At 41.0% G+C, this 17,241-nt stretch overlaps 1 protein-coding gene across 3 annotated transcripts in view; it reads left to right on the top strand.

Moving 5' to 3' along the window:
• Positions 1–17,241, top strand: part of LOC110845232 (MAGUK p55 subfamily member 5) — an 85,296-nt gene that overhangs the window by 28,296 nt on the left and 39,759 nt on the right. The window contains exons 1-3 of one of the 3 annotated variants that reach the window (XM_035847700.1): positions 9,893–13,501; positions 14,020–14,046; positions 14,129–14,171. The exons of the other annotated variants lie outside the window; for them this stretch is intronic. Coding sequence (XP_035703593.1) covers positions 14,023–14,046; positions 14,129–14,171 — 67 coding nt within the window. The 5' untranslated portion in view covers positions 9,893–13,501; positions 14,020–14,022. Of the gene's footprint in view, positions 1–9,892; positions 13,502–14,019; positions 14,047–14,128; positions 14,172–17,241 lie in introns of those variants that run through there. 3 annotated transcript variants of the gene reach the window in all.

Here is a 17,241-nt window from a genome sequence, read left to right as displayed (position 1 = left end):
GCAGACAATAAGTGCAAGGTTATTACACGTGATTGATGTTACTACTGGTTGTGTCAGTTTATTCGAATTTTAAAATATGCAAATAATTCGGACTTGGAAAATTCAAGAAAATGTCAAATGAATATTAATTAGTTTCAATAATTTTTAAAATTTTAAAGAGTGAAAGTGTGTTGTTTAGTAAATATATAGGTCGAATTATGCATAGTTTCTCCACAAGTTGAAATCTAACAACGTCAATGTGGTCAGATTTCGAGTTGTGGAGAAACAACTGTGCATAATTCCACCTAAATATTTATCAAACAAAGCACTTTCACTTTTGAAAATGTTAAAAATTAAGTGATAATTTTTCGAATTCTCCAAGTCCTAGTTTTTTACATGTTTCAAAAATTCGATTAAACTGACACAACTAGTAGAAACTTCAGTCAAGTTCAAAACCCTTGCACTAAACGTTGGCGAAAAAAATAAAATTACAATTTTCACCGAGACTTTGAACGGAACCAAAAGTAACAGACTCAGAAACCCCGGATGTGCATGCATACAGAGTGCAAATCCCTCGGTTCCAAGATTAACTTTGAATTTTATATACAACATGGAATTAGAATAATAGCGCAAGGTAGCCTAGTCAATTCGCAAAGGAAAGCAAAAGCCTCGCTACCACAAAATCAGGAATTTCAAAAGATTCAATTCAAAATCACTCCAATTCCATTAACAATTCCTATATTCATGAAATATGAGACTCTTTAGCTTTCAGCCAATATATTTAACGGTTGAATGCTTCACGGTGCAGAGTATTCATACATATATTGTTATTCTTTCCTGGGTCTGGAGTGCGGAAGCAAGGTGCCAAAGTTTGAAATGAAATCTATAATTTCATGGCCATCACCTATTCATCAGAATTGTCATCCCTTTGCTGGTGTTCAAGTTGAAGAGACGAAGACGACGCGGTTCTTCCAGTGACTTGGAATTGAAACTGTGTTCATCGGTTGTGCGAAGTGAGATGTCTTTCACACTTCATGATTGAGAGAATGCGAGGCTTTTCTTTCGGTTTGCATTTTTCTAAACAAGTATAACAATTCCCTCTTTCCGCCCAGTTTCACCCAGGAAAAAAAGAAGTGCGAAAGTTAATGAAAGAAAATCAATGACGCTGACTCCAAGTTGTTCCAAGTAGATTGAAGAAGGAACGTGTATAAATTTCATGACTGTTGCGCCATAACATGAATGTCTTGATTCAATTTCGAGTCAATCTTTTCCAGTTGAAAACTTTTCAAAAAACATCTTTTTGCTCGTGTTGAATATGACGTGCAGAAAATATGTGATGGAGCCCTTTTTCATCCCTCGCACATTTCTTTTTTAGAATTTTGAGTAATGCAATCGTTCCATTTCGTGTGCACATACGAGAATGTATGTAGATTTGACGCAACCACTTTCTTTTTCCGCACTTTTACCAGCACGTTCAACCCAGAGTGTCGAACTTTGATGCAAATTTAGCTGTAACCATTCTCACACCTTGAAATGGAAATTGGAAAATTTAGTTTCTACCCCGCTGTGAACATTCATTCAATGGCACCCAATCCGCGTAATGTGCATGCCTTACTACGAGCATTTGGTGCAATAATGGCAGTATGAGGAAGGGACGAGGAAATGTTTTGGTTGGAGGAGGAGTGGTGGACGCTGCAGATGTAGTTAGCATCATCGGATAGTTGAGGAGAGTGAAGAAATTTGGTGCACACAGTTTGCTGGCCCATCTACCCAAGTTTTCCCCTCCTTACCAAAGACTTTCACAATGAGTGTCTCGAGTGAAAAAGGAAAAACTTTTCAGATTCATGGATAGCTTCAAATGTTTGATGGTCTAAACAACTCGTATTACGTATTAGCTGGGTAGTGTTTGAGGTGGTCTTGCTCCTTATAAATTACTACCGCGTGCATACACGTATAGTTTCTCCGGCCCACATAAACATCGAGAGTTCACACGGAGGAGAAAGTGAGCTGAACAGATAGCTGAGAACAGGCAGCAAGATTTGACACACTGCTCCTCTTGCTTGGTGACGGTTCCCTTGTATTTTTGGTTGCAATCTGTTGAGATGGACAGAAGTACATCGCCCTTACCGCAAAACTTGTAAGTTGTTTGAAATGTGTCCCGTGAAATAAAAGTTTGCTTCGAGAGGCAGTATGCCGGTCATTATATAAATGCAAATGGGGACCGCAGTGCCCGCTGTGTGTATAGAGGAATATGCGCTGCTGCTGCTCCATAGTCAGCACTAACTAGTTATTCAAAACTCTTTACGTTTCTTTTGAAGGAGTCTGGAAGCAGAACATTCCACACTTTACCTGCTGCTGCCCCACGAGTGTGCTCGCCTGCAAAGTTTCTATCATTTCCCTTGGCTTTTAAACTGCTGCCTTTACACCCTGCAATACAATTTGTCGCCATCATAGCACTGCCTAATGCCTTCCTCCGTGAGTACAGGCACGAGACTGCGAGGAGAAAGTGAAGGCTATACATATAAAGTTGTTTTTGATTTTGAGCTGTTGTTAAGCTTTGAAATTTTCGTCTGGAATTTTATACCCCTTTTCATATTTAGAACCATGTACCAGAACGCTCACACTTGCTCCTGTGCTGGATATTTGATGTCGAATTAATTGGAGTTGCAGAGGCTCATTACATAAATCTGGGGAGAGCTGGGGTCGGGCAATATGTAGTTGTTGGTTGGCCATATGACCGGTCTACTGTAGCCAGGAGGAGATAAATTGAGTCATTGATCACACTTGTGTCCCTAATTTCCTCAAGGCAGCCACTTTACTCCTGGTAATAGCTCGCAACAGCTTTGGGATATCCAATATGGTGGCTATATGGGCAAACGTGCATTAAGCTTGAGTATGGCAATTTCCCATGTTCATCCAGCCAATGCCCTCAACAGCGGCACCTAATGTACAGCCGCTGCTGTGACTCCATTTAATCCAAACCAATTGTCCCGATAAAATTCACTCCTTGATTTGAAAAGGTATCATGCACGCGGAGAAAGCCACAAGTATCCAGAGATAAAAGTACGTACGTGCATTCTACGCAATCGATGGTTGTGCAAGCAAAGATGAGATGACGTAGTTTGCAGTTGTATAAATCAAACTATGTCCCTATGTCCCTATGAGAAAATCTCCATTTTTTAAACAAGACTATTCCCAAATATGTAGATACACAGTGAGGAGTGTTCCACAATGAACGCTTGCGGATGGATCGACCATTTCTACATAATTTACAAATGCTTTGAAATGTTCAGGCGGAATCATAACTTTGGTTCTAATTTCCGCTTTTGCCTCACTGCTGCTGGACCAGAGAAAGTCACTTCCTTATTCCTCCAGCGATGCCGTCCCACCAAGCCGAAGGACATTCGAGTGTTCGTGTCATTGTCAGTGAGTTAAGACAAAGGCCGGGACTCGTTTTATTGAAGAAATTCTCGATGCTATGCCATGGACGGCCTGTTCCTTATATAGTTGACGTCAAGTTTAAGTTTCCTTGTTGAGTGAGGTCCAAAGGTGGATTACCTTAAGCTCGTCTCACCGTTTGAGCTTTAACTTTAGCTACAAATTGGAACAAGTCCTGGAAGTGACGGTTAGGAGCTGTGAGCATAGGTATCCCGGTATTGATTATTGCATTTGTCTCTGGAGGACTTGTACTTACTTGGTCCACGTCGGAAAAGGATTCTCTCCACGTCCAACCTTCGCTTCGAGTTGCTCTTATACCACGAAAACTGACAGAGTCATAGCCGTGTAAGTGGAATATTTATGTTCTCAAATTTTATTTGGTTATTGATGAATCTCATAAATTCCCAGAGATTTCCCTTTAATATAAAGCAGGATCGATTCATTCTACTCCAACCACGTATCTCTCTCTCTAGTCAAGTTTCTCTAATCTGTGAAACCTGAGATTTCGATTTTTGCAGATTTTATATACATAGGTAGAAGCTCAGATTTTTCAACTTTTCTCAAAGTTAGGTTACGTATATGGTTACATATGCATAAGTTAGGTTACATATGTGTACATGTAACGACCATATAACATAAACGAGAACCTTCGACCAATATTTTTTCGGCACCAACCAACGACCCCACCCACATATTTATGACCCCCACTGATTAATCGCTTCCCTATTTTGTCCATCACCAAACTTTATTTTTTATTTCATCCGTACTACATTTGTACCAAGTTTCGAGTCCACCAGGTAACTTTGAAGAATGTCATCGCAATACCGACAGACAGACATACATACGATTTCATCAGCCCTCGTTCGGACGAAGTATGTTTGGGACCGCCCACATGCACATTGATTTCAACGACAGTTGACATTTTCTCAGAAAAGTAAACCGATATAAAAAACAAGGACCAATTGAATGGCAAATCAAAGCTATTGTTTAGAGATGAAGTAGTCGTGGTAGTAGTAATAGTAGTAGAGTTGAGACAAAAGTGGGCTTATCTAACATGGCCGTGGTGTTTTGATCCAATGGAGGAAAATGTAACGGGATGAGGAAGTGTGCCGTTTGTTTGATTTGCGCTTTATTGTAACAGAGGCAGGATGCAACCTGACAGTCAGCCAGATTATTTTTTTATGTCGGAATCAAAATCACACCCGGGAAGTACATACAACGGTTGCGAACTGGGTTTATTTCACCAACAAATACGCTTCTAAACTTGGACTCATCCAACACATGTCTCTCCAACTCCATGTTTGTGTGTGTCGCTTCGTTTTCACTTTCCCCGTCCTCATTCTATTTTTTATTGCAATGCAAAGCTACGTTCAAGCTTATAGAGCATCACGAACTGAGCGCATTTCAGAGTTTATTTGAGGAAGGCAGGAGAGGGAAAGTATGCAGGATTTCGCAGTAAAAAGGGAGAAGGATTCGACTGCTCCTCGTATTTAGAACTAACTGGGACAAAGGATGTGAGATAATAGGAATGGCACTGCGGGGTAAAGTTGCTGCTTGCAGATGAGATTAGATACAGACATAAAAATAGGCCACCTGACGCTCCCCTCTCTGTCACTGCTAATTTGAGGAAAACCTCACATCCAGCCAACAAATATTGTTGCTTCTCCACCAAACCAACGACTTGTTCCGTCGGAAGGAAATACCCACCAACAAACTTCTGCCTTGGGAGTCAACTCTAATAAATGAAACACCTTTCACTCCCAAATTGATTCGCTCTGACTTGAGCGTGCATGCAATAACTGAAAATTACGTCAATCCAAGAACATGTTACATGCATACGCACAAATTCTATGTACATTTGTGCATATCTCGTCCAGAAACAAAAAAAACAGTTTGGGATCAACTAGCCTAGAAAATATAGTGCTATTTTTATGTAGAGCTCTCCACTACACTACTAGTTGCCTGGTGGAATATTATTACTCTAACGAGGAGAGTTTCTTGAATGTTGAGATGTGAAAAGTACGAGTTGTAGAGCAATTGAGTGGAGTGGAACAACTTTTACCCTATCGTGTTGTATCTAATCCTTTCTCTTTGATCTTTGGGGCGTAAACACAATAACTTTGAAAGAGCTAATGCGTTGTTTTATGTTAAACCGAATTTTATGAAAAAACAAATATTTCATTTTTATCGTATTTCTATGTAATTTCTCAATGACTGTTAGTCAATTTTAAATCATATGAGTGCTAACAGAGTGACCGTAAAAGATGCACTGAATCCAATAGTTGAGTCACACTTTTTGCCTCGCTAATGCAGATAAGTTGACATGTTTACCCTATTAAAACTCGACTCGTGTTTAAATATTCCCCTGTTACGTTCTATGTTGAGTGATCAATTATTATGCGCGGTTTGGTATTTAACATTATCCTGCATAAAAGCCACTTGTGAACTTTGTGCCCCCGACTGCCAGTGGTATTAATGGGAAAGTCAATAGACGCATTTAGCATTCGCAGTTTAGACCACATTGAGGAGAGTGTACAACATCAAAGGGACTCGGTGGAAACGAAATTTGATCAAGTATTGATGGAGTGGTAATCATCATCATGCCCCCCTCTCATCAATCATTATGTCGCTGGAAATGTGGTCCAGTATAAAGACGCACCATAATATATATGATATGAAGGGAGAGGAAGCGAGTCCTGATTCCGAGCTATCTCTTCAATGTTGATCATCAAGGGTTGAAGCCAAGAAGGAGACAACTGGTCTGAATATTGGAGTGGGAAAAACTCTGTCCATGATATTCCAAGGCAGGCGAAATTTCGTCTCACCGCAAACCAGACTCACTCAGCAATTCTTGGCTCTTTCGTGATGTGCACATGTCAATGGAAGTTTATAGGACTAAGTGAGAGGAATGGTAGAAACGCCTCATCTTGATCTGCGATCTTCATCTTAATAGATTCTGCCAACGTTGATTCCTTCATTTGTGGTCTTGCGGTGGAATTAGATTTAATTACTTGCACATTGACTTGTTTTGTGCTTTGCTCGCATAAAGTCGTTTCGAACTATTTATAGCCATTCCACTAGATGAACAACCAGAGTGAAAGTGGTCAGGAATTACTTATTTTTTTGCACTAGGTGTGATTTGCAATGTGCAAGTCTCACTGCGAATAAATAGGTAAACAAGTGTATTCATAGGTCGGCGATGGTATTTGGGAATGTGAACTTTGGGGGTCTACTTACTTACATGATGAACAGATCGCTTCATGTACTGTCATAATAAATGACCTCGATTTATACACCCTCGCCCACCTCCCTCCTTTGCTTCATTTTCCGCCGTATTCTTCTTACAACTCTTGTCACATTTGTATCTGTCAAGTTGTGGAAGCCTTCTCGGATGGAATTGGACAGGAGAGGGTAGTCGGTAACAAAACGAGAGTCCAATACTACTCGGCTCGACAGCAGCATCACTCATATCCCGCAGCACGTGCAGCTCTCAATCATTTCCACCTTGAGCAGAGGAAAACGAGGTGGCTGTTGTGCGGAGAAAATTCCCAATTGCCGCACTCAATCTTACCTCGAATTTTCATCATAATCGGGTAGAAAATTATACAAGGATTGCCATTAGTGTAATTTTATACATTCTGGAGATATGCTGAAAAGACGATAAATATGTATCGATACAGTATTGGTCAGATATTGGTTCAGTTATTCCTGTTCATGTTATTTACAGTGAGTGTGTGGTTCGTGTTGCTCAATAATATTGCTACTCGGCGACTTCATGTCATTGGTATTCACTTCAATCGGTCCTTCCCATTCGGTTGACATGCAGTATTTTCGAGAGAGAAAGATCGCAGTTCAAAAAGCTAGGAGCCGACTTGGTATAAAGACTTCAACTGGCGCTGTTCTTCTTACACCATCCATTGGACAAAGCGTCTCTTTATCAGCACGTGTTCCTTGGTCGTCAGAAAGGACCAACGCAGACCAGTCGTCGGTGTAATGTCATTACAGAGAGTAACTGAATTCAATTCCGCGATAGTGATCAACTTTCTCTTTTATTCTGAGGGCATTATTCCTACCCACTCAATTCAATCGTATGATCACGGGCATGAGCGTCTGCAACCACTCATGGCAGATTAAACTGCCATCACTCATGATGTTGGAGGTGGACCTCAGCTCCACACCTGAGCCCATGATTCCAACCGATCGAATAATTTTGCCAATATGGTGGCTCAATAAGATTTTTTCATAAATTCCTCATAAGTGGTATAAATTTGGGTTTTCGTTAAATCTACCAAACTACATTTATTTATTATGGAGATTATTTAGCATGGATGCACTTAAACTACTTAAACCAGAACGGGAATAAATATCGTGGGAATATCCAACGATTAAACTAAACGGAATGAATTGAAACCGCACTGAAATCCTGATTCGCGGTGAAACAGTATAAAAAATACTTTAGAACAAGTGTTAATCGAAATCCGCAGACAAAGAGAAAGCGCGTGAACAGGAATCAGAAGAATTTGAGTTGAAGTCTGGCAACAGAAGTAGTCAATCTATCAATCTTCTCGTGTCAATGTTAAATGTACTCCGTCCAACTCGAAGTTCGGCCAACTTTCTCTCTCTCTCTCTGCCATACTTCTAGCAACGTTTCGCCCGTTTTTTTTCGCCGTGAGTAGACTAAAAGGGTAGATAAAACTCATCGTTATTTTTGCACTCTCTCAACTCCACCAATTTGAAATACACGGATGAATGTACGTGCACCACCAACAACAAGGAACGGCTTGCTATTCCGCTTTTACTTCTTGGACCGCAAAGTACAAACAACGGAAACGAAGGTAATCTATCCACAAGCAAAGAAAGCGATCATCCAAAGTAAAGAGTTTTCCTCCAAAGCGAAACCAACTCAGCAACGCAACGGTGTTTTCTTCTCTTCCAAATACATAAAAGAATTCTGCTCTCTCCAACTACTCGGAAACCGTGTGTGTGTAGATCAGGCAACGAGACTAGACCACCGCACTACCACGACGACGAGGAAAAGTAACCCAATTGGAAGTAAGACAAGAGACCCCAGACTGCGATGGAATAAGGAAACCGAAAACCTATGGATCTATCATCCAATCCTTCCTGCTTTCTCTCATCCAGGTTTTCTCCCCACGCAGTAACCAACAAGCTCCAGACGTACAACATTGTCATTCTGATTCTGTGTACTCATGCACCACTTTTTCTCTAGTGGACCATTTTCATTTTCTAATGTTCACTCTTTCAACTTGCAAATTCTAACGTGCATAAGTAAAACCTCAATATTTAAACCGATGGGAGGGGAGAAAGGAGCCGAAAGATAAGATGAAGCTCATGACGAGGTTTAACAGCACACATATGTATTTGGTCATTACTTACAGCGAGCTGCTTAATATTATACATATTTGTCCCTCGGTGGGAAAACGCTGTTTGTGTAATGTAGCCTAGATAAACATATCTGGGAGGTCAAGATGAATTTCGGAACTCGGTCGGTTGTGGAAATGGTGAATTTTTTTCTTGTCCTCCTCCTTGCTCCTCGTCCTCCTTCTTGTGCGGAGGAAGAATATGGGATATGAAGGGAGTAGAAGAGTGTGGACTGAACAAATCCCAAATATTCCCAACCAAACTTGGGTTAGATCAGAGGCGGCTGCTGAATGTGCCAAAGACGAGGAAGTTTGGATGGAGGAGAGAAAGTGTAAGCTCGCAAGGAAAGGTTGGGATGTAGCTATCGATCAGCAGCCTCACTCCTTCTGCTCCTGCTGCTGCTAGGTTCCACACTTCCCAACTATACACTGCATCCACGAGCGGTGGTGGCAGAGAGTCCTATACCCCCAGCCCCAGTCCTCTCATAACCTCAGCCAAGTCTCAACATTGTCCGTAATGGTGGTACATACATGTGCAGCCGAGTCGATCCGACTGCTTTCTCCAGCATCTCTCTCTCATCCTTTTCTCCAAATGCTCAACGATTGCTCTCGCGGGTTGTAGCTGGCTGGCTGCACGTTGGAGGAGCGGGTGAGAGAGATCCACGCACATAGGCGAGAAATGTATCCACTTGTCTCCCACCTTGCAACTCCCTGACAATTTGTGTATGCCCCGTTCAGTGACATTCTGGTTGGGCCGAGGAGTAGAGTGCGGGTGGGTGAGGGAGATTCAGGGCAGGAGGATGATGATGATGGTGAAAGTGAAAGATCCACATCCAGCAGAATATCACAACCCCAGCCGCGTGGAGCTCAACACGAAGAACCAACTTTTTCTCGCCTTGCCTTTGCTGGTCCTCCTGATGCTGCTGCTGCTCTTGGTGGTGCTATGTATATGGATGTGTTCTCGGGTTGGTTGGTGGGTCTGTCTGACTGAAGGAGTTGAATCAGGACCCGTGAAAGCATGCCGGCCTACATCATCTCTCGTACATCTTTCTCCTTCCATTTAGTCCCATCCTGTCTCGCATCTCGGCTGCAGTTGTCGCTCTCTCATTCCCCCACGGCATCAATTATTCAACTTTCTGCACAACTCGGCCATGTAGTTTCCTTATCACCTCTGCCATTCCGATTGTCCTTATTACCACAGGTGTCAAGATCTCTGTTGTGTGACAAGCATGCAGATGCGTGTCCTTGTAAACCAGACAATCAAATCTAATTGGTGGTTGTGAAGTGACGAAAAACGACGACTTTAGAGGAGTAAATTGAGCCAATTCGTGAGACTTGAGAACATAGTGTAACATTGATCACAGCAATTTTGTACGTTAAAAAGTAAGGACTCTAAACAAACTGTACACAACCAAGTACTTAATATTTGGGGACCACCACTCAGAATCAGAGAACGCACAATCAATAATTTTACTACACAGAGTTGTTAACGTCAAGATGATGATTCTCCTTCATCATCGTCGTCATCAAAATCATCAGCAGGGGACTTGAAAACCATGTCTGTGATCACCTCAACTCCTGTGCATTTTGTGACATGGTCGAATACCTGGATATTTTTCATGGCAGCCGTTCTTGGTCTGACTCTGAGTCTTTGTTTCATCCTCACAATCTGCACATGCCGCTCCTTCTTCCTCAACTACTCCTGTGAGTCCATGGATGACGAATTTGAAAGTGAAACTAATCCAATCATGGTTCAAGAAAAATCTGAGCTTCAGTCACAAGCAGCAGGAATTCAAAGTTGTAGCAACCAGGGCGAGAATGGACTGAGGACCGCTGGGGGGAAGGGACGTAAAGTCGTCGGACTCAAGGCTGTTGTAGTCGTCTGCTGAACAAACTTTGGATAACCAAAGAGGAAATCTTTGGAAAGGAAAATAAATTGAATCTCATCTTCGCTTGTGCATCCGACTCAATCGATAATGAAAACTGTTGAATACGATCTTTTGAAGAAACTCGTACAAAGGCAAAGTCTGTAATCTCTTCTTTTTCTCTGATCATCGCCATCCAGCCAAAACAGCCACAAAATTATCGCTTAGTCGGGTCGGCCAGCTTAGTTGTCTCCATCATAACCTTCTTAAATATCTATCTACATACGACTTACTTGGTCTCCTTTCCGTCGTTTCTCACGTCATGCAGTGATTATGGCAAATAAACCGTCTTAACAATTCCCCCTGAGAAGATTGTTTGCTCGAGTTTCGGAATGACATGTTCTCACCGTCTTTGCATGAGAGCCAGGCCGCTGTTTTTGTCAATAGTGCAATAACACTAAAGTGAACTACACATCGTTCTAAAGCAGCATGAAGGCTTAATAAGAAATCAATAATCTTCAAGCAGCAAGAATCCGTGTGTAGCATTATAATACGATACACCATTGGTGGTGCTGAAAAGCAAACAGATTACATAAATTCATGTAGGTATTTGTGTGAAGAACGCTATGCATGTGCTGCAGAAGACGTGCTACAAAATGGATCCGGCGTCAAGCTGAGCAATCCTCGGATTACAGACTAACTTAAAAATAATAATTTTAAAACAAAAGTTCTCGGATGATTTTTATCCGCTTTCGAAGGGTTGGGTTGAGGAGCTAAATATACATTTTTATCACGGACCACCGAGTTGATGATTTGCATATGACATAGGCGTGAGTGGATAGGAACTTGTTGAAATATTTATAATTTCTTCCAACCCATTTCTATTATTGCTATTACACTCGCTCAAGAGGATGGCTGGATTTCATCGATTCCTAGCACAGAGGAAAACTGCAAATGCGTCAAATTACAAGGATGAATGGGAAAAGATAAGATATACGGATTTGGCATTAAACTGCTGAAATTGGGTTTCCAGATTCCAACTTTCACATTCTAAAAGTTTTATTGAATACATTTAAAGTTGGGCTCGAAGCAGACTCAACAACCGAGACACCACTGTTTGGATTTTGCATCTTGAAAGTGAAAGCACTCACTCGACGGTGTGAAAGAAGTGAAGCACTGCATGTGGAAGGTTGTGCCGTGTGTTGTGTCTTCCTTAAGCTGCTGATTTAGAGTGAAGGGTGATGGTCGTGGTGGTGATGAGGCTGTGACAGAATAGCAAAACGGAGCGAGATCAAGTTTGAAAAAAAGTTAATAGTTGGATTAAGCGGTGGCATGGTGGTGGTGGTGGAAGGAATCATGCTTCATATACTCTAGATTTTCACCACCAGCAACTTTCCCTTATCATCAATGTCTGACAATCATCACTGACATCAGTGGCAGCATATTGATCAACCCGTGCAACATTTGGTTATGGCAAGAGCAAAGGGAATGAACTAGAAATAAATCCCAAAGTTTTACTTCAACTCTGACTAATAGTCATAAGCCACAAACTCACCGCACACTAACCAGCAGCATCAGCAGTACAGAGCACCGTGTGCATGAGTTGAGTGGACACAAAGTCCCACACAACAGTCCCACCGGAAAAGACCGAGAGAGCAAGTAGTGTAATTTAATGAGAAAGTTTAACGAAATATTCTCTCTAAAATTTTCCCTTCTTCCTTCCCTCTCGACACACTTGTATTTGCCACATTAAACAAAATGCGGCTTTAACTTTAATGTGGTCTTCACGAGTGAGCTGAACTGTTGCGAACAGGGGAGAATGTCGCAAAAGAAACTTTCCAAGATCCAAGTGGGCAGTTTTAGGCAAGAAATAAGTTAAACGGAAGCAAGTGTTAAGAGTAATGGGACACTGAAAATCATATAATAAATCACGGGTTAAATTATTGAACGTTCCGCAGGGACTACGCTTTATGGGTCATAGATTGACACCATTCCTTATATATTTAGTGGATACTGCAGCAGCATCTGTGCGGAAAAGACAAAGGAGTCACTCTCGGTGTGGTCGGGCCTCGTCTTATTAATTCTTAAACATTTATGTCCAGGTGATTTTGAAGATTTGAAATGACCAACTAGAATGAGAGACATGCTCCGACTAAGGACGTAAACCATATCACCGCTATGTTTACGACCGCCCGTGGTGGCTAAGTAAAATCATCTCGAAGGAGAAAGTACATGGATACGTACACGAGGAGGATATGTAGAATACGTAATGAGAGAAAGCTTTGTCCGTTATGAAGAGCCCTGAAGCTAAAAGTTCCACCAGAGTAGCAGGGCAGAAATAGGAATAGAATGAAAATCTCCCCAGACAAGCTCTTCCCTTCTTTCCGGTTGTAGATACATAATTGCGCTGTGTATGCGAATATGTATTGAGGAAATTGTGAAACTATATCTGCTTTCTCCAGAATAATGTTTAACTGCTGCCAGGTACGAGTAGCTCTGACTTTTCGACTGAATTATTGTAATTCGTGCTGTTACTGTCACATCATTTCCAACTCGACTAAAGCTCTCACCGCCGCGTTGTTGACGTGACCGGGACGTCGTGGGGCTTAGGAAAGGAAGAAAGAAAGCGGGGAGACGACCGACCAGCACCACAAAAAATAAGTGTGTACGAGAGAAAGAGAGAGAGAAAGCAGAGTCAAAGTTCACCTTCAGTGGCTGTCCATTTCAACCGAGGGGAGGAATTTGGTGCAGACGAGGGTTGTCTGCTAAGTTTCAGAGGACACCATCCTGGACCCGTGTTATGTATTCGAGGTGCTGGACTTGACCCTTTTGCAAACGGTAAGAAACGTGGAAATAATAAGGAAAAGGACCGGATAAAATTTGGCTGTGGATAAAATACTACGGAGAAATGTATGAAAAGATGTCTTGGTTTCTGAATCATCACATACAAATTACTTGTAAAGTTAATCCATATCGTGTCAATGATATTTATTAATCACCAAATAAACTCATGGACAAATAATTAATTACAGATTTTAGTAGCAGTAATTTTATATAAAAGTCATTGCAGATATATTATTTCCATTGTAGTAAGAGTACTGTTGTTGAGACTTAATGAGACACATTTCTCTGCTGCAGACATATATCTTGCTCTTAAAATTTTGGAATATGTTTGTCATGTTGTTATTATGTGGTTGCAGACATTTGAAAAAATATACGGAACTAAATTGAACTTTTTTTGCTATAATGATGAATAGACAAATATTCTTGTCGTTACAAATCATATTTCCAGTCGATCTATCAATTTCTTCCTATTATGCATAACACTAAATAATAATATATTCCTTCTTTTACAGAATATGGTCGATTTGGGAGGTTATGTGGTAAAAATCCTAACTAAAATTTCACCGCAAATACTTAAATATTTGCAAATTTGGATGAATTACTTGAGTCAATATTTTACAGATCATTATTGTGGAAACAAAGGACAAAAAGATAAAGCTTTATGGTACGTCACTCATCAGTCTTCATTCATTCCGTGCTATGAATGCAAATCGTCTTGCATGTGCATACCATATTGACGCTTATTTTTAAGCATATTCGTTTGTTTTTAGTGACGCTTAGTAAGATGTGTATGCACAAGATTCTAATTCGTGATGTTGTGACGCACTATGTATTTAAGTACGACTGATTATTAACGTAAAAACACAATCGCCAATCAAATATGTGGAAGATAGATTTTTGAAGAAGCGGTTACATAAGTAAATCTCTTTCAAATTGTATTGTGAAAGTGGTTTCATATTAAATAAATCGGTAGTGGCATCTAAAAAGTTTGTTGATATTGAATCTCCGAATCTGGTCTAAACTTTGATTTGCAAAGTAAATAAAAGACGAAATGTCGGGGTTCTGCCAGATAAGAATTGCCAGCCTCAAAACAAATCTCTCATAATTTAATATATAGTTGAATGTGGAGGACGTCTCCCACTAACGGTGAAACTGTCTGAATTGCCGTCGTCTCGACTTAGCCAGCAGAGCTGTATGTAGTCGAGCACTTTGCTCCAGTTTGCATGTAAAAGGCGCTTGCCGAGTACGTACATTCATACGAAGTGCTTGATTCACTTTCTCCGGTGGGAGATTATATTTGCATGGGTTGAACAAGCCTAGGTAACGCTGCTACCAATTTCAGACTCATCCAGTTTGTGCAAGGTGCAGTCACAGTCAGAGGCAGAATAATGACCTCTGCTTACCTACTTGGCTCGACTACTGCCTCGGCTGGTTTTCAATTTGGACTGATTGATTCTAGCGAGGCAGGCAGTTGAAAGTGTCTTTTGGACAGAAAATAGAGAATCCCGTGAGATCAGATTGAACTAAATTGGTTTTTGTTTAGGGAACTTGTAGTCATCCATGTTGAGAGGCAATTTGTCTTATTTTAGTAGTTACCTTTTCCTTCTTCTGGTTTGTCAAACTCAATTCTGAATTTTCTGAATACTGAATCTGCCAATGTTTCCATTCCGCTGATACGGACGTTTAAAATCCAAAATGTAAAATAAGTGAGTTACATACTTTCCACGATTATGGATTTTTTAAGCAAGATTGTGCCCGGGATACGCAGATTAAAGAAAAAGCTGACTTGACATCTGGTAAAGGGCGAACCATAAAACTCAAGTGTTCAATAATATGATGTATGTACATATATTTATGCATGCTGCATACATATATACGTCTCCTATCCGCATTGATTTGCAATTCTCGACGAGCACAATGAACCAAATCGTTCTCGCACTTTGAATCCCTACTTCCGAGTGACTTTTATTAGCTAAACCACTTGAATTTAGAAATGTTGAAATGAACCCTCATCGCATTTCTTTGTAACTTGGACCAAGCACCCGTCAGGATTCACCCTTTTATCCTTTTGCATATTTAGTACGCCAGTTGGAGTCTTTTGGAGGAGAAAAATGCTGAAACAGCATTTTTTGTAAAAAAAAGATGAATTTTGTCGTACCCGAGGAGAGGAGAGAGTGGATGGGAAGGATGATTGTGAGTGTGATCTCTCTGCATGAAAATGTATCCGAGCGATTACTTTCTGTGGGGACGGGCGGATGGGAACACAGGACGTATATCAAAGAAAACTAGCCAAATGGAGAACTGGGGAGAAAAGCCAGGCCGCCTCTGCTTTTCAACTCTGCAAATTAGTTTCCACCGACACATTCAAAAGCAATGTTCTCTTGTTTGCATTGTGTCCAGTTGCGTTCTGCGAAGGGAGCGAATATCAATGTCGCATTTAATGAATTGCACTGACAAATTTTTTTTTCACTTTATTTTTTTCTAGAAAAGTAAGAAAAGTATGTTTTGATCGATTAAGTATGCTTAAAATTACTTAAGCGATAGTGATAGTTAACTGCACATTTCAATAGACTTACCATGAATAATTCGAGAATTTTTCTATATGGGGTTAGAAATTGCATTCATAAGCTAATCTTGAGTGTAGGATAGGCAGTCAGAGTTTCCCCTACATTAATTTATCTGGATTAGCATAAAGTTAGAGGAATGAACATTAAAACTATTCAATGGCACAAGTTGTGAGAAAGTGTGATGAGATCAATATTTAAGGAGATGAGGGATGTACGAGGTGTGGTCCCAGTCATTTATTTATGAAATGAAGATAAGCAAGAGACATAAAGTTGAGTTGAGCTTTCGTGGTTTTCTCCGTCCTCCTCCACGCCTTTCCCCCGCCACATTTATCACCAGGAGAAAGCGGCGTGCTCGTCCTCTCTCCTCCGCGGCACATCCCTTAATAATTCTCACATCCTCTGCCTACGATTAGTACCCTTCCGCATACTGATTGCGCTTCTCTGGCCCACGACCTCGGCTGCATTATTCTAATAATATGGCTCATAAAATCCCATTACACTTTGTATGCGGGACAAATAGTTGGCCAAATGCAAGACGACCAGCGAGGTTAAAAGACCTTAAAATATTGCATGTTTCATAATGGACTCTCAAAACACACATTCACACATTCCTCCTTCTGGAGAGAGGGAGAAAGTGATGGAGGAGAAAAATAAACATGGGACCAGTGTGTGTGTGGACTTTCACTAACCACTGTTTGAACAGAAGTAACTCCACGCTGCTCTCTGTTTTCAAATTAATTTCCTAATTCTCTTGCGAACCACTACCGCTGCGTGTTGTGGAGGAAATCTATACACGAGGACGATTTAAAATTGCATTTGTGCTCCTGATGGGTCTTCCTGTTTCTGGGATAGAACAGAATGGAATCATAGGTTTTGCAGGAGAGAGATAGAATTAAACACGAGTGAAACCAGTTGTTTGTACGGGTTTCCGTTTCTCGTCGAGTGAAGACAGGCTCCCTCGTTTCGTTCGTTCGTTCGCAGCTCCTGCGGTAAGTGAGCATTAAATAGATGAAGATTTTGGCAAGGAATATTGCAGCAATATTTTACCCGCTGCTGTGGGAAGCTCCTTCCATGCTCTGCAGTTGTGGTTGGATGTACATAATTGTGAGGGATGATCCACATAAAACATATTTTCGTCTTATGGCCATGTTGACACGAGTCAAGCGA

Source organism: Folsomia candida, unplaced genomic scaffold (genome assembly GCF_002217175.1).
Source record: "Folsomia candida strain VU population unplaced genomic scaffold, ASM221717v1 Fcan01_Sc002, whole genome shotgun sequence".
NCBI classification, from domain to species: Eukaryota; Metazoa; Arthropoda; class Collembola; order Entomobryomorpha; family Isotomidae; genus Folsomia; species Folsomia candida.
The sequence above is the reverse complement of the archived record's forward strand: the minus strand, read 5'-3'. Positions and strand labels throughout refer to the sequence as shown.